Source organism: Chiloscyllium punctatum, chromosome 26 (assembly GCF_047496795.1).
Source record: "Chiloscyllium punctatum isolate Juve2018m chromosome 26, sChiPun1.3, whole genome shotgun sequence".
In the NCBI taxonomy this organism is placed as follows: Eukaryota; Metazoa; Chordata; class Chondrichthyes; order Orectolobiformes; family Hemiscylliidae; genus Chiloscyllium; species Chiloscyllium punctatum.
Genome location: NC_092764.1, coordinates 76,986,715 through 77,011,805, shown reverse-complemented (window position 1 = coordinate 77,011,805; position 25,091 = coordinate 76,986,715). Strand labels below are relative to the sequence as shown.

General features: G+C 40.3%; 1 protein-coding gene across 6 annotated transcripts in view; it reads left to right on the top strand.

Annotated features, from left to right (window-relative positions):
* LOC140453192 (protein NDRG4) overlaps positions 1 to 25,091 on the top strand; it is a 231,680-nt gene that overhangs the window by 69,890 nt on the left and 136,699 nt on the right. For 3 of the 6 annotated variants that reach the window (XM_072547696.1, XM_072547697.1, XM_072547694.1), the window contains exon 2: positions 15,436 to 15,524. The exons of 1 other annotated variant lie outside the window; for it this stretch is intronic. In XM_072547696.1, coding sequence (XP_072403797.1) covers positions 15,459 to 15,524 — 66 coding nt within the window. In that variant the 5' untranslated portion in view covers positions 15,436 to 15,458. Of the gene's footprint in view, positions 1 to 15,101; positions 15,316 to 15,435; positions 15,525 to 25,091 lie in introns of those variants that run through there. 2 more of the 6 variants (XM_072547692.1, XM_072547691.1) reach the window with 2 other exon arrangements.

The window sequence follows — 25,091 nt, the reverse complement described above, 5'->3', positions numbered from 1 at the left end:
TTGACTATAGTTCTGGATATAGGTTTACTCACTGAACTGGAAGGTTCGTTTTCAGACGTTTCATCACCATACTGGGTAACATCTTCAGTGAGCCTCTGGATGAAGCACTGGTGGTCTAGCCCGCTTTCTAGTTATATGTTTGGGTTTCCTTGGGTTGGTGATGTCATTTCTGGTTCTTTTTCTCAGGGGGTGGTAAATGGGATCCAAGTCAATGTGTTTATTGATAGAGTTCCAGTTGGAATGCCATGCTTCTAGGAATTCTCATGTGTGTTTCTGTTTGGCTCCTCCTAGGATGGAGGTGCTGTCCCAGTTGAAGTGGTGTCCTTCCTCATCGATATGCAAAGATACTAGTGAGAGTGGGTCATGTCTTTTGTGGCTAGTTGATGTTCATGTATCCTGGTGGTTAGGTTTCTGCCTGTTTGTCCAATGTAGCATTTGTTACAGTTCTTGCAAGGTATTTTGTAAGTGACATTAGTTTTGCTTGTTGTCTGTATAGGGTCTTTCAAGTTCATTAACTGCTGTTTTAGCGTGTTGATGGGTTTGTAGACTACCATGATGCCAAGGGGTCTGAGCAGACTGGCAGTCATTTCCGAGATGTCTTTGATGTAGGGGAGAGTGACTAAGTTTCTGGACACATTTTGTCTGCTTGTTTGGGTTTGTTGCTGAGAAATCGGCGGACTGTGTTCATTGGGTACACATTCTTTTTGAATACACTCTGTAGGTGATTTTCCTCTGCTCTGTGTAGTTCCTCTGTGCTGCAGTTTGTGGTGGCTTTATGAAATAATGTTTTAATGCAGCTTCGTTTGTGGGTGTTTAGATGACTAAAAATGAACCTTCCAGCTCAGTGAGCAAACCTGACTAGTCTTGAAATGGGTCTGTAGTAATCTTGGACCATGGTTCAGATGAGTTTCACATGGTATAAGTGGTTCTTTATGCAGCTGGGATTGACAAAATTTGTCATGACTAGCACAATTGTATCAACCCATTTATATTTCAGTTAATTGCAGGTCAATGGACAAATTTGTGTGCCAGTCTTTTGGTTTTCTCTGCACCATGTAACCAATATGGAAATGGTACAACAAAACTTATATTGCTAAATTTTGGGAAGCAACACAAGCTTACCCTTTAAAATAACATTTTTCTAAATCTGTAAGGCCAAAAGAACATGGAAACCTGTTTAATGAGTTTAGGCTACCTGTAAACAATGATTTATTTCAATTCCTATGGCTGGTCACTGTCAGATGTAGCATGTTGAATTTCAGTTGGTTATGACCACAGTAGTTTATATTAATCCTTTTTGTCTGTGATCCTTGGTGTCACTGTGGAAGGTTTTACTACCCTGTTGAAGGGCTTATGCCCAAAACATTGATTCTCCTGCTCCTTGGATGCTGCCTGACCTGCTATGCTTTTCCAGTACCATACTTTTGACACTAGAAATGTTTGCAACTTCCTGGATCCTTGTGAAAATCCATACACACTGGCAAACAAACAGTTGGGACACATGTAAAAAGTTTCTGATATTCATCCAGAAGAAACATGTAACCATATGAGACTAACAATGACAATATGTGGAATCTCCAATCTTTCACCATCCTGTGCCATTTGTCTGTATTCATCACATTTAGCATGTGTAATGGGTTGATCACTAAACCAAAAAAACCAAAGAACTTTGGGTGCTGGAAATCGGAAACAAAAACAGGAATTACTGGAAAAATGCAGCAGGTCTGACAGCACCTGTGAGAAGAAAGCAGAATTAACATGTCAGGTCCCTTCTTCATAATTGTTTGTAGCTGGGAATAGGTTAGTATATAGGTACAGAAGGGATGAGGCGAGGGAGAGGGGAGTAAATGATAGGTGGAGATGGGGCCCAGAGAGAGAGAATGACAGTTGGGCAGACAAAGGAATGGGTAAAGGTCAGCCTGGGAGAATGAATTGCTGTTAACAGGGACCATTTGTGGCTAACAATGGGTTGTTTGTATTGTCAGCCATGTGATAAGGCCGGGCGTGTTAAAACTAGGGTAAGGACACAGCAGCTATTCACTCTCCCAGGCCAACACTTGCCCATTCCTTTTGTCCACCCAACTACTTCTCTTCCGTGACCATCTTCAACGTGTATACTACCTTTTTCCTAGTTACAATCAGTTCTCAAGAAGGGTCACTGGACCTGAAATGGTACTTCTGCTTTCTGTCCACAGATGCTGCCAGACCTGCTGAGTTATTTTTGTTAATAATGTTAGTGCTGGCTTCTGTAATGAGTTTGGCTCATAATTTCTGTTCATTCTCTCAGATACAAAATCTTGATTGTGATGAACACTTCAACTCTTCTAACATTATCAATGTGGTATGTCAGATTGACCACATGCACAACTTAGTTAGAATCTGGAAACTACTTTGTTAAAAGTATTTTCTGAACTTCATGTGCATGTTTATTCTTCAAAAGTATAATTTTGGTAGCATCCTCCTTTTGGGCTTTGACTGAACTTTTTTTAATCATGTGGTGGTGTTGTTGAACTTCCATGCTGCATCTTGAGCTGTTTGGGACAGATAGACTTTCAGTACATCTTTGCCCAGTGAAATTTTGTGGGACACAGTAAGTGTTGTAGAATGCTGACTATAGTTTTGGTAAATAGGTTAACTTGCAACTCTTGCATGACTTGGGTTGTTTAGTGACTCTGTTTGCTGTTGCTATTATTGTAGAATCAAGAGCTTGAAGAATTTCTGCAATGTTGACCTTGAACTTTTGTCCATCTTCCACTAGTAGGTCCCTCAGTTTTGTCTGAATGTTTATCAAAAGAACAAAGAACAGTACACGCAAGAACAAGCTCTTCAGACCACCAAGCTGCACCAACACATGACACCTTTCTAAACTCAAAACCTTTTTTTACCTCTGCGTTGTCCATATCCCTCTCTTCCCTGCCTATTCATGTATTTGACAAGTTGCCTCTTAAACCTTTGTTATTATATCTCTTTCTACCACCTCCTCTGGCAACACACCCCAAGCACTTACCATGCTCTAAGTTTTAAGAAAAAAAAATTGCCTGTTATCTCCTATAAATTTCACCTCTTTTACATAAAGCCTATGACCCCATAGTAATTGGCATTTCCACCCTGGGGGGGAGGGGGGTGGAAAAAACTCCATCTATCCATGCCCCTCATAAATTTGTGAACTTATATCAGGTCTCCTCTGAACACCCAATGTTCAAGTGAAAACAAATCAAGTTTTTCAATCTCTCCTCATAACTAATACCCTCCCAACCAGGCAACATCCTGCTGGGCCTTTTCTGTACCTTCTCCAAAGCTTCCACATCTTTCTGGTAGTTTGACGACCAGAACTGTATGTAGTATTCCAAATGTGGCCTAAATAAAGGTCTGTACAGCTGCAACGTGACTTGTCAATTTTTATACTCTATGCTCCAACCGATGAAGGCAAACATGACATGCGCCTTCTTAACCACCTTATCCACTTCTGAGTTATCATTTTCAGGGAATTGTGAAGCTGTATGCCTAGATCCCTCAGTATGTTAATGCTTCTAAAGGGTTCTGCCATTTACTGTATACTTCCCTCTTCTATTAGACCTTCCAGAATGCATCACCTTGCATTATTTCAGATTAAATTCCATCTGCCATTTCTCTACCCATGTCTCCAGTTTATCTATATCCTTTTGTATCCTTTGGCAATCCTCCTCACTATCTGCAGCTCCCCCAATCTTTGTGTCATCTGCAAACTTACTAATCAGGCCACCTATAATACAAACTCTGGCTACAGATCTCCAGTCAGAGAAACACCTTTCCACAACTATTCTGTCTTCTATGACCAAGCCAGTTCAGTATTCATCTTATCAACTAATTGTGGATGTCATGTGACTTCACTTGTGTATTAGCTGCCATGTGGCACTTTGTCAAAGCCCTTGCTAAAGTCCATGTAAATAATATCCACTGTCCTGCCTTCATCAATCGTCCCAGTCACTTGCTCAAAAAAAAACAATCAAGTTTGTGGGCCTCCCTCACACAAAGCATGCTGCCTATTGCCAGTAAGTCCATATTTCTCCAAATGTGAGTAAGTCCTGTCCCTCAGAATCTTCTCCAATAATTTTTCTATCACTGACATAAATGCCCCTAGCCTGTAATTTCCCAGATTATCCTGATTGCCCTCCTTAAAGGAACAACATTGGCTATTGTCCGATCTTCTGGGACTTCTCCTGTGACAAAAGAGGATACAAAGATTCATACAAGGCCCCAACAATTTCTTCCCTCCCTTCCCTTAGTATTCTGGGATAGATCTCATCTGATCCTAGGAACCCAACACCTTTTTTTACATTGATGTGGCCCAGAATATTAACACATCCCTCTCGGGTCTCACCATCCATCATGACCTTCTCCATTGTGAGTACTGATGCAAAGTATTCTTGAAGGGCCTCACCAACTTTCTCCAATTGTACACTCATTCCCTCCTTTTGTCCTTGAATGGACCTACCCTTGCTCCTTATATACATACTTTAAAAATTGGAATTTCCTTCTCTTGTTTGCCAAGGATATTTCATGGCCTCATTAGCCCTCCTAACTCCTTTTTAGGTTCTGTCCTGCTTTCTTTATATTCATTGAAGGCTGTACCTCATAGATTCATAGAATCTCTATGCTGCTGAAACGGGCCCTTTGGCCCAACAAGTCCACAACAACCCTCCGAAGAGTAATTCACTGACATCTTTTCCCCTACATTTACCCCTGACTAATGCATCTAACCTACACATCTCTGAACACTATGGGCAATTTAGCATGACCAATTCACCTAACCTGCACATCTTTTTGGATTGTGGGAGGAAACTGGAGGAAACCCACGTTGGCACGGGGAGAATGTGCAAACTCCACACAGACAGTCACCCAAGGCCGGAATCGAACCCGGGTCCCGGTTGCTGTGAGGCTGTCTTCAGTTTCCTTTTATCTTTTTGTCTAAGCTCACAATTTTGGTTGTTATCCAAAATTCCTGCATCTTACCATCCTTGTCTGTCATTTTTTGTAGGAATATGCTGGTTCTGAACTTTTAATGAACCTCCCTTTAAGATTCTTAGTGACAGGCGTGGATCCGCCATCAAGCAGCTGTCCTCAAAACTGCATTTGCCAGTTCATGCCTAATAAGTCGACGTTAACCTCCCCACCTCAGCCCAAATTCTTATTATTTTCACCAGAGGACTCTTTTATCCTTATCCATAAGTCGACTAAACTTACAGAATTATGGTAACTGTTCCTGAAACTTCAGGGAGAAAGTGAGGACTGCAGATGCTGGAGATCAGAGCTGAAAATGTGGTGCTGGAAAAGTGCAGCAGGTCAGGCAGCATTCAAGGAGCAGGAGAATCAACGTGTCGGGCATGAGCCCTTCTTCAGGAACGTCGATTCTCCTGCTCCTTGGATGCTGCCTGACCTGCTGCGCTTTTCCAGCAACACATTTTCAGTCCTGAAACTTCAGTTCAGCTGGGCCCCTTCTCCAATACCAAATCTAATATGGTCTTTTGGAGAAAGTGAGGACTGCTGATGCAAGAGATCAGAGTTGAAAAGCGTGGCATCCGAGAAGCAGGAGAATGAATGTTTTGGGCATAAGCCCTTCATCAGTAACTGAAGGGCAGATGTCTGAAATGTCGATTCTCCTGCTCCTCCGATGCTCCCTGACCTGCTGTGCTTTTCCAGTGCCACACCTTTCCACTTATATGGCCCCTTCCCTAGTTGGGCTATTAGCATATTGCTTCAAGAAACCCTCCTAGATGTACCAAACAAATTTCTTCCCTCATCCAAGCCCCTGGTACTAAGGGAGTCTAGTCAGTATAGGCAAAATTAAAATCACCCAGTACAGCCCTGTTTTTACATTTTATTTTCCATTATCTGACCATATATCTGTACCACTATCCCCTGCTGGCTGTTGGCAGGCCTGTAGTACATTTCTATCAAAGTGAATACAGCCTTTCTATCCAGAGCCCATACGGCCTCAATGGATAAGCCCTCCAAGATGACCTCCCTCAGTATAGCTGTGATATTCTCCCTAATCCCTAATGCAACTCCCCAATCTCTTTTACATCCCTCTCTATTATGCCTGAAAGATCTAAATCTGTATTTGTACTGAAGTTGTTGCCATTTCTGAGTCTATTGCCAGTTGTTCTTTGCTAAAGTCATAATGTACACCTTTTCCACTGGCATCTGTCACCAAGCTGTCAATTGTTTCACTCAGTTGTTGTCTGTCGGCCACCAAACTCAAGTCTGCAAATTCTGAAGTTTGTCTTAACCTTGAGCTGATTTCTGTATGATTTTCACAATATTCCTACCAGTTTTCACATTAACCTGAGGAATTAACTCTCTCTTTTCTCAAAACTTCATTTCTTAATGTATGAGGGGATTTGATTGTTTCTCTTTTGTTCATCCAAACTTGTTAGTAAGTGAGATGAGTTTAATGCTCTGTTTGCTGTATTGTTATTTTATTTGCCGAAATGTCTGCACAATCATTGTTGAATTGTCACTAGCTTAAATTAAATGCTGTACATTACTTTAGGTCTGAAATTGTTATTTCTTCCTGGTCTGGGAGTGCAACTTGCAAATGAACACAACACAGCAAAAACAAAATCAGTGGTTGTCTATGGATGGCAATCTTTATTGCGTTCACTAGGAGTTATATAAACATTCATTCAAAAAGTTGAAACAAAATGGAGTGTTGTGCATCTTCCTGTGTTTTTATGTTCCTTTACCATAATCAGAATAGTGGAATCAAGTGATGATTTGATGGAAACGAGCCTGAAAAGTACAGCGCACACATTATTGGCAGTCCTGTTTGGGAACCACTACTTCATTCTTGCAGAGTTACATTGTACTTTGCTCAAAAACTGCATGAATCCATGTAAGACTCTGTTAACTCATTTTTTAGATTAGAATCAGTCTAAACATTATGGCAGACAACAGTACACAGGGGGCTAATACCTTCAACATACTATCTGGGTTGACACCAATTGTTAACCTGAGAATGTAACTTTAAAGAAGTTTTGTGATTTACTTATGAAAGAAGTGAAATTAACATGGTCATTCTAACCGATGTGAGACTCAACAGACAATCAAGGTATTTTTCAATGTATAATTTCAGTTACATCACACTGTAAACGTTTGCTATAAATTCTGTCTCTTACAATTGTGTACTCCACAACCACCTAATGAAGGAGCAACGCTCTGAAAGCTATTGCTTCCAATTAAACCTGTTGGACTACAACCTGGTGTTGTGATTTTTAACTACTGCATACAGTTAGGTCGCACCGTTAATAAAATGCTGATGGTTTTTAATGTTTGACCAAGGATGAGTCAAGTAAATCTGTTTTTTTTAACTAGTGGGCTGTCCTGCAGGAACATGGCAACTGGAAAATTGATTGATCCCTCTCCTGTCAAATAGAGTATACTTTCAAACATTTCCTGAGGAGATTGCTGTGTTGTAGAGCAAATTGAGGCACTTTGAATTGATTCTTGCTTGCTTGTAGACCGCTGTAATGGACTCAGCAATGTAATTGCTGTGATGAGTCTCAGAGTTTATTAGAGATTTTTATTCAGAGCTTTGGGCACTGAGCGGTTGTCTTAATTTAGAAAATCTTCCAATTTTTCAAATGAGCTGCCACCAGGATGTGGTCTGTTTGGTTATTATATTAGCACTGTATTCTTACTGGGAATAAGTATCTGAAGATTTATTTCAAAAGCACTTGGTTACATTACAACTCTATTACAGATTGATAGAGTCTGGTATCACGCTGGTTGACTGTCGTACTGTCTTGATTACAAAGTACAGCTGTAGCAATTAAATGTGAAGCTGATACTTTTTTTTAATATATAATATCACACAGCATGATGTTACACTGATTTAATCATTTAAATCTTTTAAAATTATCAGCTTACTTGATCATAAGACAAGAAAAAACTTTGCCACTCTACACAATAATGCTGCAGAATCCTTTACATCTGTCTGAGGGGGAAGATGCTCCTTAGTTTAGCATCTCATCAGAAAGGGGACATCTGAGTGAAGTGCTCTCTTCAAGCCTTTTAACTCTGGTCTTTGGTCATGAATAACACCACTTCAATGAGAATATTGTGAATAATAGCCATGAAAATAGGTCATTCCCATTAGATCTGAACAGTAATTTATGATCCCAAATCAGACTGGTGAATTTGTTATGATCATTACTGGAGGTGGATTGCATTTTGAATAAACTTTGATTATCTAATTCAGAGGAATTTTCCTTTTCTTCCCCTATTAATTGACATGTTTTTTTTTAACTTGCCCCCAAAAGATTATTTTGTGGGGAATATAAGTATTATATTTGTATGGGACAGGAAGGATAGATTAATAGATATTGTCTTCATGATTCTTTAAAATTTCTTTAATGGGATAATATTAAACACTAATTGGACCCACCACTCTAATGAACTGACGGGATGGCCTTTAATAGTGATTTATAAATTAGCATGTAATATTTACATAGTACAATAGATAATGTGGGGGGTCTGTTGACAGATTTGCAATGGACCAGTAGTCCTTAACCAGTCAGTTTTAAAGGTCATCTTGGATTCACCAAATTACCAAACCAATGATATTCAGAGCACTTGTCCCATCTGTGTGCAGTTTTTAAATAAAGCTGTTCCACATGACTCGTTTTCCTTAATCTTAAATTACTGAGTGTAGTAGAGGTAGAGTTCATTCTTTAAATGTATTTTGTCTCCCATTCAGCCCATCCTAATCTTTTTCTGGGAAAGAGGTGGGCAGTCACAGAATAGAACAGATTGTTGGAAATGGGTTTCATTTCATTGCAATCTGCATCTCTAACAAATATGACTCTATCTAGTTAGAGACTAGTTGGTTGACTTAAAGGATGTCAAAGTGTGAGATCCAGAGGACTTAGTAAGAAGATGGCACATTTATGAACAGGCAATGTTAAACTTTACTACACAACTTTAAAACAGTAATATAATCTTTAATATATGTAAAACTTGTGTTTGTGGGTAAAACTGTGTTCAAACACCCAACAGAGCACATCAAATCGCAAATATGAAAGTGACAGATCTTTTATTTCTCAGCTGCTCCTTATTCCTTTCGGTGTCTGCTTCTCAGAGCTGCATTCCAAATAGTGCTTGGAAACTCCACTATTTCTAACAGAGTCTACTTCTGACTCTCTCATGTCCACACACACTGCCTGTAACTTTTGAACTCTTCAGTAACCACCCCGTCCCCCCAAATTGTCCTGAGTCACCTACTAAAAACTTGCAATAAGCCTCCTGTATTGCTGGGCAGGATTGAATGTTGCCAGTTAACAGCTCTTGAAACTATCTATCTGTTCCATAAATGATACCAGTTATAGATTGCTGGCTTGCTCAGTACAAGGATAAAAATAGAGGATTTCACTACAGGCTGGAAGCAATCTACTTCACTGTCCCTTTCTGAAACAGCACCCTCATTCCAGCTGGCTATGACAATGGAAACTCTGCTTTTGTCAGTACTAACTCCCTCCTCCTTTGCTCTAATCTTTTCTTACTTTCTACCCTGTATTTAATATACTTGGATACAGCATCATGCAACTGGGACACATCTCATTTAGTTCTTGAGGACTATGTTACTTTGTCTGGAATCATGACCAGTTAGTGTCCAGAGATGTGTAGATTAGGTGGGTTACCCATGGTAAATGCAGGGTTGCAGGGAATGGGTGGGATGCTGTTCAGAGGTTTGGTGTGGACTTGATAGGTTGAATGGCCAGCTTCCACACTGCATGGATTCTATAATGCTATTTAAAAAAAAAAATCCACATCCTGCTGCCAAGTAGCCTGACATACTGGAAAACCCAAGTGTTGGCTTGTGGTTAGCTTCATTTCGGATTTTGGGTTTTATAAATGCAGAAAGTTACATCATATTATTACCATACATCAAAGACTTAGACAGAAATAAATAAGTAGGCCAGAGCTGGAGCTGAAGTTAATACATACAATTTTTTCTTTTATTATAGAAAACTGAGCAGCAGGGAGACATAGAGATCATAGAACTTTGAACAGTATTTTCATTATATAAAAAAGCACAAATATCTGTGACCACTTGTAGGCCAATGAATGTCAGCTGTTGCAATAGTAACATGTCACACACCATTTAAATTGTCAATAGTGCATTAAGGGAATTGCTCAGGTGCAAAATAAAAAGCTCTTTTAATACTATGTAACTCACTAACACACACCGCTACTGCTTTGCCTTGTTGGTGTCAGTCATTTGCCCCATTCATAGCCAACACTAACTAAATCATCTAATTAATTTGAAAAGGTCCGGAAATAGCGTCATCCTGGGGTTAATAGTTAACACCCTTTTGACATACATGTTTCAGGTATAGTTAATTTCATTTGCAATAAACTGGAATTAAAACAAATTTAGCATTTGTTTACTTTGAATTAATTTCTTAGTTCATAGTTGGTTAGTAGCCTTTGTTCACTAACAAACAATTGTTTTTATGCTTAAAAATCACTATCTGGGAACACACAGACCTGCACACACTGAACAAAGAATGTGATTTATATTGTTTTTCTCAATCTTAGACTATCCCAAGCCACTTTACAAACCAGTGAAGTATTTGTGAATTGCAGTCACTGTGTAAAATGGGAAACATAGCACTGTCACTGCACTATTGATGAATACTCTAGTGACATGGATTCAAAATTTAAATTAAATTAACTAAAACCAACCAGTAATGATGATGATATTAAACCACTGACAATTGTGGTAAAATACTACTTGTTCTCTAATATCCTTTAGAATAGAACCTTCAACTAGCTTGGTGTACATGTGATTCCAGGCATCCAGGAATGTGATTTACTTTTAAATTCCCTCTGAAATGACCTGATAAACGATGTTGTAGTAAACTGCAACAGAAAGTCCAATGGAATTAAACCAGATTGATCACCTGGTAATACCCTAGACAATGGAAAAAATGATGTAACATCCAGCCCTGTTGTCCCTGAGAAGCTCCCCATTATCAAAATGTGGGGCCTTGTGCCAAAGTTCAGAGAACACTCCCACAGACTATTCATGCAATAAACTGATATAGGTTTACTCATGGAATTATATCTTTTATAGCCAATGTCTCCCAATCCACTGTCACAGTCTCTGGGTATCTCCTGTCTCACCATCAGCACTGTGGTATACAGGCAGGAGAAAGTAGTCCTGAGACAACTCCAGTGCTGATCCAGACCCCACAAAGTCTCATTGGCAAGGAAATATCCTGTTGATATTACTTCATAAGCTTCTTTAGCTGATGAATCATTATTTCTCCATGTTGAACACCACATGAAAAACAGACTGCTAATCAAAAAAGTACAGAATTTGGTCTGGGTGAGGGGCCTTCAATCAGCACAAATCGTTTGGTAGTGCCACTGACCCTGCTGGGTGAGGCTTGAAGGATGTATGACCTAGACTGTACCTGCAGAAGGTGAGGAAAGCCACAAGGGAAAGCCTAATTGTCATAGAATCCCCACAGTGTAGTAGCAGGCCATTCAGCATATCAAGTCGACACCAGCATTCTGAAGAGCATTCCACCCAGACCCAACTCTCCCTATCCCTATAATGCTGCATTTCCCATGGCTAGTTCACCTAGCCTGCACATCCTAAAACACTACAGGGCAATTTAGCATAGCCAATCCACCTAAGGTGCACATCTTTGGACTGGGGGAGGAAATCGGAACACCCAATGAAACCCACGTGGATACTGGGAGAACATGCAAACTCCACACAGACAGCAATCCGAGGGTGGAATCAAACCTAGATCCCTGGTACTGAGAGACAGCAGTGCTAACTACTGAGCCATCGTGCCACCCCTTGACCACCACCTTGCAATCTACCTGTTCCAGATGGATTTGTTTGTGATAGTATTAGCAGGATTGACAACTGCACAATCCACTTGGAAACACTCTTCTGTTTTCACATTCAATTTACCTTCACTTGCATCATGTGACACTACCATTGCGCTAAGTGAGAAAGATTTTGAACAAATATGGTAACTCTGAACAGAAATCCATGCGATGAACATAACATCACTCTACCATTGCCATCAGGTCGGGAGATGAATCCTGTTTAAATGAAGAATGCATAAGCCAAGTCAGAAGCCACATCCACGGAAAACTAAAATGAGATGACCACCTCATGAATGTGTATAATTCAAATCTTAGTTCTAATATTATTGAATTTTTGAAAAGGACACTTGCAAAGCAAAAGGCACTGACTGCAGTAACAGCAGTGTTGCATCTGCAAGAGCAAGATGTTTGGACAGAGACATCCATTGCATAATTCTGTCGGAGAGATGTTGCATAGCCTTGTTTGTGAACACAATTTATGATATTGAATTTTGAGCCCAGATGGTCAGAGTCTGAGGACTTGCCTGAGAAGCAACAACCCCTTTGCCTCCTCTCTTCCCTGAAAGTTTAACATGGAAAATCCACTGGGTGGCTTTTTCATTATGTGCTGAATGATCCTGAAGAAAATCACTGTTTCAAGAGAAAAGGCATCCTCGTTGAGGGGCATAAAAGTTAAGATTAAGAACAAAGTGAAGCTTATGACAGATAATGCAAGCTTAATATAACTGACAAAGTCCCTAAAGGATGGTGAAAAGTGCAGGGGCTGAGGGAGGGACTCACAGATATTAGGAAAGCAAAGAGTGCATGAGAAAGCATTGGGTAGAATAAAAGAAAACTCAGAAGTATTTTTAAGTAAATCGGGAACAAGTGAATAACTAGGGAAGGAGTAGGGCCCATTAGGTATAATAGAGAGAACCTGTGTCTGGCATTGGAAGATATGGGCACAGTCCTCGATGAATGCTTTGTCAGTCTTTGTAATTGGAAAGGACAATGCAGGTGTTGACATCTGGGTGTTTAATATTCAAACAAATTGCATAGAGGAGATAACTGACAGTTTTAGCAGCCTTCAAAATGGACAAATCTGCAGACCTGGATGTGATGTATCTCAGGTTTTTGAGGGAGCAGGGGAGGGGATTTCAGGAACCTTGGCAGGTTTGAATCCTCTCTGGCCTCAGGTGCTAGAGGACTGGAGAATGGCTGATGTTGTCCCATTATTAAAAAAAAGCAAAGAAAGATAGACCAGAAAATTATGACAACCCAGTCAGTCTAACCTCAGTTGTGGGCAAGTTATTTGAAAAAAACATTGTGAGGCAGCTAAATCTGAATTCGGGGAGACTTGAATCCATCAAGGATAGTCTGCATGGATTTGTTTAAGGAGGTCATGTTTGCCAAATTTAATCAAATTTTTTGAGGCGGTAAGCAGGAGTGTTAATGAGGCAAACTATCTTATGTGAACTTTTGCAAGGCCTTCCATTAGGTCGTCTTGGAAATTTTGGTCAAGAAAGTAAGAGGCCAAGAGAGCAAAATGGCCCATTGGATTCAAAATTGGCTGAGAGGCAGGAAGTAGAATGTAATAGTAGAGGGATATTTCTATATACTGGAAGTCTGATTCCAGTGGTGCTCTGCAGAGATTGATGCTAGTGCCCTTGATGCTTCTGGTGTATATGAATGATTTGAACTTAAGCAGATGACACAAATATTGGTGAGTTGGAAGATAGTGAGGAAGATAGCCATAAACTGTATGGGGACATCAGTGGACCAGTCAGGTGGCCAGAGCAGTTGTAAATGGAGTTCAGTCTACGAACATGTCAGATGATGCACTTGGGGAGGGCTAACAAAGCGAAGGTCTACACTATATGAATAGGAGCACCTTGGAAATATTTAAGATCTGAGGGGTCTTGGTTGCATGAACACAGATACCTGAAGGTAGCAGGGCATGTAGGTAAGTTAGTTAAGAAGGCATATAGGAGACTGTTATTCTGTACCTCAGCAAATAAAGATATATAATACACCAGTTGTGGCCTAACCAGTATTATGTGCAGTTATGGTCGTAACATTGGAAGAATGTGATTGCATCAGAGAGAGTGCAGAGGTTATTGCTACCTAGAATATGCGGAAAGATTGGATAGGTTGCGATTGCTTTCCTTGAGCAGTGGAGGTTGAGGGGGCCCTGACTGGTGTATAATATTGAGGGGAATAGTTCGGGTGGATAGTAAGTCACAAAAGTTACACCAAAGTTCTTCCTAGCTTCTCGGGTGGACTTAAGATCTGGATCGTTCAAAGACAAACAGAAGAGTCCTCCCTATGGTGATGAATACATCGCCCTCACTGGTGTGAAGATGCTGGTATTGGATTGGGGTGGACAAGGTTATAAGTCACCAGTTGAAGTCCATTTCAACTGATGAAGGAGCAGCACTCTGAAAACTTGTGATTTTAAATAAATCTGTTGGACAATAATCTGGTATCAAGTGACTTTTGATAATATCACTAAAATAGATTATCTGATTGTTGATTTAACATATATGGGACTATTCTTCAGAAGCATTTCTTCAGCTGTAAAATGTTTGAAGTTTCCTGAAGGTAATCCATAAATGCACATCATTTCTTTCTTGTGTTTATTAAGGAGGTTACTTACTACAAAATGTGGTTGGGTTCCTATTTAAATTGAGAGACTAAATATTACTGTCTTTGTTTATTGATGAGCATATGCTCAAATCATTGATTCTCCTGCTCCTCGGATGCTGCCTGACCAGCTGTGCTTTTCCAGCACCACACTCTTGACTCTGATCTCCAGCATCTGCAATGCTCACTTTCTCCCTTTGTTTGCAATTAATTCATATCTTTTATACTGTGAAAAATCCTGTAAATATTGTTGCACTTCTGCATGCACCTTTATCTAAATTCCTGGCACTAATGCTGGTAATCTGCAAGTGTACTCTCCTGACACTGCAAAACATGTATGTTTGTATTGTAACATGGATATTGTGTTCTTGGAGTGTTCAAATAAGGATGCAAGCACAGAAACTGAGTTTGTGAATATTGCTGGTTTGTAGTTACTCTGGCTGTCCTTTTGCAGGCCTCAGTTCTGGAAACCAGTGTTGTGTGTTGTTTGAGTTTCCATTCAGTAAATGAGCTGTCAGTCAATTTTCACTTTAAACAAAGTGAGCATCGGTTAACTTCGCCTCAAACTGGACTTGCTTCTTTCAGGACGATTTCCCCTTTAAGATATGGACAGTGTATCATTCAAGCAGCCCTGTCACTGTACACACTGCAGGTTCCACCTACTGGCTAACTGGGGCAGCCACTCTGGAGTTGGAGCCGTGGAAGAAACATTCAGCAGCTCCCCGCTTTTTCTCCTTGAGAAAACAGCAGGGCTCTGCAGCCCCACAAAAGTGGAAAGCATGGGCAAGCACCACATATTAAAGGGTCAGTCTTTCAGAGATCTAAATTCTGCAGTGGCTTACAAAAAAGAAGCTTTGCTAACATGATTAGTAAGTGTCCCAGTTGTTGTCTGGTAACATTGCTTTTGTGTTGTGGGTGTTACAGGATTTGACTGGCACAGATTGGAAATGGCTGGACTGCAGGAATTACGAATGACAGAGGAGAAGCCTCTGCTGCGGGAGCAGATGTCAGTGGTGAGTCTGTATAAGATATGATTTTAAAAACAAATGTCTCAAAGACCCTTTGGGTCAGCTTATTGAGATCATTGGCTCTAGCATCCTGTTTCAATGACAGATTTATTATATTGAAATCCTTTTCCCCAGCGCTTCTCACTGCTTATCTATTTCTTAATTATAATTCTCTTGCATATAATTAATGCAATTCCACATTAGTTTCTCTGATTCAAACAATTTACTTTAATGTTGCCCTAGTTTCTGTTCATGTTTGCAGTATCTTGAACTGAGTTTCACCCTGCCTCACCCGCACACCCAAACCACCCCCCTTTCTCTCCCTCTCTCCCTCTATCTATCTATCTCTCTCTTTCTATTTCTATTTCTATCTATCTCTCTCTCTCTCTCTCTCTCTCTCTCTCTCTCTCTCTCTCTTTCTATCTCTCAATCTCTTCCTAAAATACTCTTGAATAAGAATAAATCAGGCCTCTACTGGTTTAACTTGCCTCAACAGATGCAATGATGCGATTGGCTTGTGGCCTGTAAATACAGGGCAGGGAGGAAACAAAACTATGAGCTGTTCCTATTTGCGGTCCAGCAATCCTGAGATGAATAAATGTCTGGTATGGGTTCAATTTTGCTCTGCTGTGACTGGTGCTTTCTTGATCAAATAATGTGACAACATAGTATTCATTTTTCTGGACTGGTAATCCAGAGCCCTATGCTAACCGTTGGAAAAAGAGCTCAAGTCCCACTCTGACTGTTGGAGGAATTCATTTCTACTTTTATTTAAAACTGCAAATCAAAATCTGGTATGAATTTAAAATTAAAATGTGATTGACACAGCTAGATTGTTATAATCATCCAACTGGCTCACTTTTTTTGTCTTCTAAGGAAAGTGGACCCCAACTGGCTAATGTGTGATTCCGATGTTGTTGACTCTTCATTACCCTCTAAAGTGGCTTAGCACATTCATGGGGCAAAGCATTAAATTCTAGTAATCATTCTGTTGCATGTATGATGCCTGCTATTGCCAGCACAAGGCATTACATTTTCATGCATTGTTGAAGATTGGGATATGAGTAGAAGTGTGATACCGAAATCTCAAGAGTCAGTAGTGAACAGTCCACATTTGAGCTTATGATGAGTCAGGGTCATTAACAAAGCATAGGAGTGGTGGAAATCTCAAAAAACAAGCATAGAAGTTCAGCAAGTAATAAGGAAGGCACGTGGAATGTTGGCCTTTTATTTCAAAGGGAGTTGTGTGCTGAAATAAGGAAGTCTTGCTAAAATTATACAAGGAGCTAGTCAGACTACAGCTGAAATAATTTTGGGTCCCTTATCTAAGAAAAGATATATTGGCATTGGAGGTAGTCCAGAGAAGTTTCATTAGTCTAATCCAGGTTTGGACAGACTGTTTGACTAATGAGGGGAGGTCGAGTAGGTTGGGACTGTACTGATTGGAGTTTAGAACAATGCGAGACAGCCTTGAACATTCAAGAGTCTTAGGAGACTTGACAGGGTAGATGTAAAAATGTTGTGTCCCCATTTGGGATAGTCTAGGACTTAAAGACATAATTTCAGAAAACTCTCACCCATCTAAGATAGTGGTGAGGAGGAATTTCATCTCAGAGTAGTGAATGAAATTCATTCTTGCAGAGGGCTGTCAAGGCTGAGATAGACTTCTAATCAGTCAAAGAGTCCATGGTTGTGGGGGAATCATAGGAAAATGGAGTTGAGAATTCAGTGCCAAACTCTCTCAGAATTCTTTTTTGGCTGTGCATAGAAGTCTTAAGTTGCAGTATGGAAGTCATATTGCTTGGCTAATTGTAAATACTCTTAAAGGGAAGATAAAATTGGCAGAACTGCATGATTTTGAAGTTTTCAAAGTCCCTGAATTTTGTACTTAAATGTTTTGGCTGCCGGGGAGAGTTTAAATAAAGCACTATATACTGGACTGTGTTGTTTGACAAAAATTGATGAGAAAAATAGCATCTGGTCATGGAGTTTCAATATAATGCTTTGGTATTTTCCCAAAGACTTTCATTATTGCTATTATGCATGTTTGTTTGGCTGAACTTCATATCTCAGCATGGGTTTCTGCATTCACCATTGGATTGACAGCTGCTTTCTCTTCTTGAGTCCTTTGTCCAAAGGCAGGTCCAACTTCCAACCTGGGTAAGGCAAAGTGGTAAGTTCCCAGCTGGAATTGAGATTGAACCCTGTGTTGTTAGTATCAATTTGGTCAACATGAACATTCCAACAAAGTGAGCCAAACGGCCCATAGAATTAAGTGTTGCCGCAGCAATAGTGACCTTAATGCACAATGTGTGGTTATGAATGGGTGGAGGCTCCAATTACTAATTCAGTTGCAGCCTTGGTGTGTTACCTAGGTCAACACTGTCAGGAGCGAGATTAGACTGAATATTTACACTTAAAAACCACCAATACTGGCCCAGGCTAAATGAGCCATAGTCTCTTTTTGTTCCGCAATTTTGTTGATTCATCTTTCCTACTGAAAGCGATACTGATTTCATACCTACCTGTAGTGATGTGATTATATTAATGGAGTATGCCGTTGACAGTTGCTTTAGAACAAGTTCTGTACTCCCCTGTTCTCTCAAAAAAAGAAAATGGATAGCAGAATGTCTTTAGAATGAAACCTAATGAAAGAAGAAAATATAGATATAATGAATGGATTAGTTGAGATTTTCTGAGGTGTTTATTTCCTAGCCAGGGAAGAATAAAGGGCTACATTTTAATTTTATGAGAATGATACACCGCAAAAATAGATCTGTCTTTCAACAAGTGATGAGCAGACAGCACTGAAACCAGGAAAAGAATCTAATTGAAATGCTGAGATGGAACAGCAAATATTTAACAGCCGAGTTGAAGTTGTTTGTAGTCTTTTGGTCTCCTTTTTTTTAATGTTCTCCCCACACAATCATTTTCAGAATATAAATATAATGTTCTTTCTAATCATAAAGGATAAGGCAACACCTTGTCATTTTGAAGGAATCTTTCCCTCAGCAATTGCTGTTGCCAAAATCAAAGGCCAGGATTTGAAATTCATTGTGTGATGACCCTCGTTGCAAGATAACATTTATGATATACTCGTAAAATTTATGCAGAGCAACAATATTGCTGCTCTGTCTGTCCATCTATCTAAATCTTGGCCCTGAAATTCTTGTGCCACTGTGCCAAGAATGCAGTATAATCTCAGTTTGTGAGTGGGCAATATGGACTAGGAATCTGCAATATGTCGATCCCTGTCCATTTCTGCCATGCAACACCGTTTCTAAAGGGATAGGAGTTAATAGACTTCATTTGCTTCCTTTTTGGTTTAAGAAGATGGAGTGAGTTTAAACAGACAATGAACTATAAGATGGTGTAGTGCAAATAATTTTCTGTCATCAATAAAATAGTTTAAATTCTTTCCATCATCAACTGTTAAAATTGCAGGCAGAAACTGAAGACAATCCTTACTAAACTGCATTTGTTAAATCTGATTTCTTCTGTTTTAATTTGGATCTTGTTAATCACAAGCAGCTGACAACCTTCATCGTGCCTATTTCTGAACATCTGGAGTGCAGGATAGAGAGCACAACTTTTCAATTTTTTTTGCCTAAATTTAATGAAGAATGATAACTTCTTTATAGGAATATCATTGTTTAGAATTCTTCTGGAGGATAAAGAGCTCAGCAGACAGTATCAGCCTGCTCAATATTTTGCTGTCAGTAGCCAACCAGAAATCTCGGCATTTATAGATGTAATACATCCCTGAATGCCTCTTCATTATGTGGTCAATGTACATCTCTCCAGTTCTGCTTTATCCCCAGTAGGCCTCATTTCTAGAATTATCGCCATCTAACCTGGATTTCTATATGTTCCCTTGTCCTACAATGTCTATTTCTTCAGCTTTGGCCAATGTTATATTCAAAATTGGTGAAGGAGGAGAACAAATGTCAGTAATTTCTCAGTTTTAAATCTATTCGCAAAGTAAACTTTATAAATTAGATTAGATTCCCTGCAGTGTGGAAACAGGCCCTTCGGCCCAACAAGTCTACACCAACCCTCCGAAGAGTAACCCACCCAGACCCATTTCCCTCTGACTAATGCATCTGATATTATGGGCAATATAGTATGGAAAATTCACCTGACCTGCACATCTTTGGATTGTGGGAGGAAATCCACGCAGGCACGGAGAGAATGTCTGTGTGGAGTTTGCACAATCACCCAAGGCTGGAATCGAACCTGGGTCCCTGGCGCTGTGAGGCAGCAGTGCTAACCACTGAATCACCGTGCTGCCTCAAAATCGCTCCTAAATACATAGCTCCTAACTATAATTCGCTACAAGTATCAATAAGTCTGTTTATTCACTTTGGAACAAAATAGATTCTGCAGATGATGATGCACTTTAACATCCAACAGTCATGGTGTTTCCTTATACTTTTTGAGGAATAAAATGTCAATACAACAAGTTAACTAATTACAGAAGGTGCATTGCAACACAAATCAAGACTTCAAATGAACCTTGTCAAGTCAAAGAAAAACGTTGTTTTGGGAAAATATGAGGCACTATGGGAAGGTTGCATTATTGCTGGACTGTTAATCTAGAGATCCAACTCATGTTTTGGGGACCTGGGTTCAAATCCTGTTATGGCAGATGGTCGAATTTGAATTCATTAAAAAAAAATCTGAAACGAAGAGTCTAATGATGACTATGGATCCATTGTTGATTGTTGGAAAAACCCATCTGGTTCACTAATGTCCTTTAGGGAAAGAAAATGCTATCCTTACCTGGTCTGACTTCGATGTGACTCCAGACCCACAGCAATGTTGTTGACTCTCTTAATTGCTCTCTGAGCAATTAGGAATGGGCAATAAATGCTGGACTAGCCAACGGCACCCTCATCTCATGAATGAATTTTAAAAAAGTCTCCAACTCCCGTAGTACCACTGGCCATGTAGATCTCCAGTGTGCCAGTAGACACCAGATGCTGCTCAGGTAAAATGGTAACCACTGAAGAGAGACTGACACAGGCAGTCAGGACTAGCAAACTTCCCATGGTCACTGCTAGAACCTCTGAAGGCCATCTTGGCTAGACATAGGAAATGTCTTTTCATGCTAGTTTGGAAAAAAACCAATAGAAGCCTAATAACCTAACTTTCTAAGGACCTACTCTTAAAAAGATGCCAATAAACTAATTTCAAAGGAAACATGTCAAACTTTTGTTATAGGAGAAGATGGCATGCTCCAGCACCTGTTCTGCCTATCCGTTGTGGAAGGAGTGTCTTTTCAAATTTGCGTAAATAATTATCCAACAAGTGGCTCACACCTTATTTTGTATAATTAACATTTATTAATTTCTCTGGCTTGGCTACAGCATCCACAAAATTCAAATTTTCCACCCCCATCCTATGCTACATTTTGCACCAAACTAACCAGCTTTAGTTTTCTACTGTTCGTCGCACTCCCTGATCCCTGATATCAATTACCTTGAAGCAACACTGAGAAATTTTCTTATACTTTTGCAATTAAGTCTTGTGCCTAGAGAGCATCTGGAGCATCATAACATAGAATTATAGCCAGAGAGTATCATACCTCACGTTGTTAGGGAAAACAGAAGTGACTAGTTGCTACTTGAGTAACCAAGCAACTGTTGAAGCAAAAGTGTGAGATTTTTTAAAAAGTAAGCAAGGGAATAAGTAACCAGCAAAAGACTGCCCAGCCAATTCTCTGAACAATTTTCAAATTGCTGATCAACAGTACAAATAAACAATCAACTTTGCAGGGAACATTTTCAGACTAGCAAAATATGGTGTCCTGCTCATACTGACTCCAGATTTATTCACATTGATTTTATTAGAACACTCTGGTTAACTAAATATCCTACTGTAGGTCATTTACCTCCTTGGTTCATTTCATAAATATTGGTTCCACGCTGTAAATTAAACCAGCTGGGCTGTTGAGAATTGGCTGACAGGAAATAGTTTATAGATCAAGAGGGACACTTGAACAAAAATGTCAAATTTTACACAGTTTGGCTGTCCCCTGCCCAGAAGCACAGCAGTGGGATGTGATTGCGTCAGCACATGTTTGACGAAGTTTTATAAAGACAATATTCTTCTGATTTTTGTTTACAAAGCTAAATGTGAATAGAGTTGATTTTTTTTTAAATTTAAAGAGTATATCACCAGGCTTAGCGAGTTTTCTTGCTATATTTACCAAGCTCACCTCATTAATTAAATCATCTTGGCTGACGGGTGTCTCATGTCTGATTTCCATCCCATTTTGCCATGTGCTGTCCCCAGAAGAACTCACCACTCTGAGAATATCTGCTGAATGCCTGGTATCCCTTTCACTCAAGTCATCTCTGAAAGCTCATGATACCTGGATGAACAAGAGGTCTGCAGCTGTTTTATAAATTGCTGACATTTGTCACATAAATGACAAGAGGAAATCTCTGCCCTACTTTGCCAGGAAGGTCTTGGACATCCTGCTGGATGGTTTGTGCAGAGGCTGGACATTTTCTTCCCCCAGGGCCAGCACTAGAGGCGTGACAGCCAGCCAGCTTTGTCTAAGGTTATCACTCGTGATAAAGCTGTATCAACCATCTGGAGGAGGATGCCCAGCACTGTGGGAAAAAGATCAATGACCACCATTCCACCAGGATAAATGTCACCACTGTCTCTTGATACCTCACACTATCTCTGTTACTGTACCCATGTCTCACCAAAGTAGGCTCAGAACGAGCGGCTGCTGAGAGCCAGCCTTGTCCAGCCCTTGAGCTCAGGTGTGTGTGCCTGAGGTTAGTGTCCTTACATCAGCATTACAATGGTAGTTACCACTGCAGCACTGATGTGCAGGACTGTCTTGCCCATGGGTTGGATAGGTGCTGTGAGGATTCTTTAGGGGCTGTCAGATGTCAGATGCCATTTCTGTGGATGAAGGGTATGTGCGGCTGATGCCTATGGAATATTCCTTAAGATGTTGATGATCTTGTAGAAGTTTATAAAATCATGAGGGACATGGATAGGGTAAATAGACAAAGTCTCTTCCTGGGGTGGGTCAGTCCAGAACTAGAGAGCATATATTTAAGGTGAGGGGAAAAGATATAAAAGAGACCTAAGGGCAACGTTTTCACAGATAATGGTACGTGTATGGAATGTGCCGCCGGAGGAAGTGGTGGAGGCTAGCACATTTGCAACATTTAAAAGGCATCTGGATGGGTATATGAATTGGAAAGGTTTGGAGGGTCATGGGCTGGGTGCTGGCAGGTGGAACTAGATTGGGTTGGGGTATCTGGTTGGTATGAATAAGTTGGACCAAAGGGTCTGTTTCCGTGTTGTACATCTTTATGACTCTCTGACCAGTTTTCAATCGAAAATAACTTGGACTAAGTGGTGAGCTGAATCTGCCGGAATTCTAGTTGAGATTCCTGATATCAGGCTTGTTTGATAATATCAGAGGTCTGATATTTAATGAGGTGTGTTTGCTTATTTAAAAAAATTTAATAAGCAATAATTAGTCAATTGACCATTTGCTGCTGCTGTGTGAGAATCTCGTCATGCCACTTATGAAAAGCATAAAAAATGGTGTAACATGCTATTGACATTAAGATGCTGCACTTGTCACCCGATTTTCTGCCACACATCTCACTATAGTTCATATTGTCAAAGTATCTGTAAGATTCCACCATCTTGTGCTCAATGGGGAACAATATTGTGTATTTCCTTCTGTCTGTATCTTCCAAGGTATAGCAATCATTATCAACTTGCTACACCATTTGAACATTCCCCAGACCTGAGACAGTTCTATATTTCTTCCAAGACCTTCTGACTAAGGCTCTTTGAAAAATGTGGAATCCACCATCCATCAGAGCTCCAGTGAGGTGGACTACAATCAAGGGGATGATGTGTCTTATAGCACTACCTGATGTATGGCAAGTTCAACAATTGAGTTTGAATGGTGAGTGGGTTATCAAGTGAATAGGTAGAGTTGTAAGGTAGGTAAGTAGGTGGCTGGGTGTGAGGTGGCACATACTTGTACGCTTGCTTGTATCAATGTTAAAACTTTGCGAATAATCTAGTTAGTAGTTTAGCTTGTTAATAATATCATTCAGCATGATTCATTTGAATTCATGATTTATTAATTTTTCAGTGTTAGATCTACAAGATTGGAAGATAATTCATTTGGAACAAGTTTTAAAATTACTTTACCTCTTCATCCTATTTTGTTAAACGTACTTCTCATGACTTGGGTTTATGAAATATAATTTAACTAGCTGATCTTGTGATCAGTGTGAGGATATTCTGTTTGTGGTATATAGTTGATATATATTTAAATATGTATATGAATAATGTATTGGAGCAGGCAGGAGCTAACAACTAAACCTGCCAGCTGTTGTGCCAGCTCCCCAACACCATGCTGCCTCTCGGCCTCTTTGCTGCAAAACAAAAGGTTTTGGAACAGCAGAGCTACCTATGCACAAATGGCAGTTTTCTGCCCTGCACATATGGCAAAGCCAATTAAATGATTTATTGTCAAGTGTACTGAGGTACCACGAAAAGCTTTAACAGCAGTACAAGTAGATCATAGTAAGCAAGTATGTACAGATCAAAAAGACTTGAGCAGAGGCATACAAGTTACATCGCCAAGTGGTATGCACTAGGCGAGATCAGCATTAGCAAGATCAGCGTTATTTGAGGTTAGATAGTCCATTCATTAGTCTAATAAGAGCTGGGAAGAAGCCATTCCTGAATCTGCTGGTGCATGTTTTTTTTTTAGATTAGATTAGATTACTTACAGTGTGGAAACAGGCCCTTCGGCCCAACAAGTCCACACCGCGCCCGCCGAAGCGTAACCCACCCATACCCCTACATCTACATCTACCCCTGACCTAACACTACGGGCAATTTAGCATGGCCAATTCACCTGACCTGCACATCTTTGGACTGTGGGAGGAAACCGGAGCACCCGGAGGAAACCCACGCAGACACGGGGAGAACGTGCAAACTCCACACAGTCAGTCGCCTGAGGCGGGAATTGAACCCGGATCTCCGGCGCTGCGAGGCAGCAGTGCTAACCACTGTGCCACCGTGCCGCCTGGCTTCAGGCTTCTGGATCTTCTGCCTGATGGAAGAGGTTGTAGGAAATCATTACAGGTATGTGATGGGTCTTTGATGTTGGCAGCCTTTCCACAGCAGTGAGCCATGTAAATGGGTCCACAGATGGAAGGTTGCTTCTGTGATGGTCTGGGCTGTGCACATCATCTTTCTTACGGTCCTCCACAATTGCCATTCCAGGCTGTTATGCACCCGGACAGTACGCTCTCAATGATGCATATGTAGGATTTGATGAGAGTCCTTATGGACATGCCAAGTTTCCTGAGTTGGCTGTGGAAGAAGAGGCATTGTTGTCCATTCTTGACTGCCAACTCTACATGAGAAGTCCAGGACAGGTTGGTTATCATCACCCAAGGAACTTGATGCTCTTCAATCTCTCACCCTCCGTTCTGTTATGTAGATGGGGGTGTGTTCTCCTCCTTCCTTTCTGAAGTACATGTTCTTTAGTTTTGCCAATGTTGA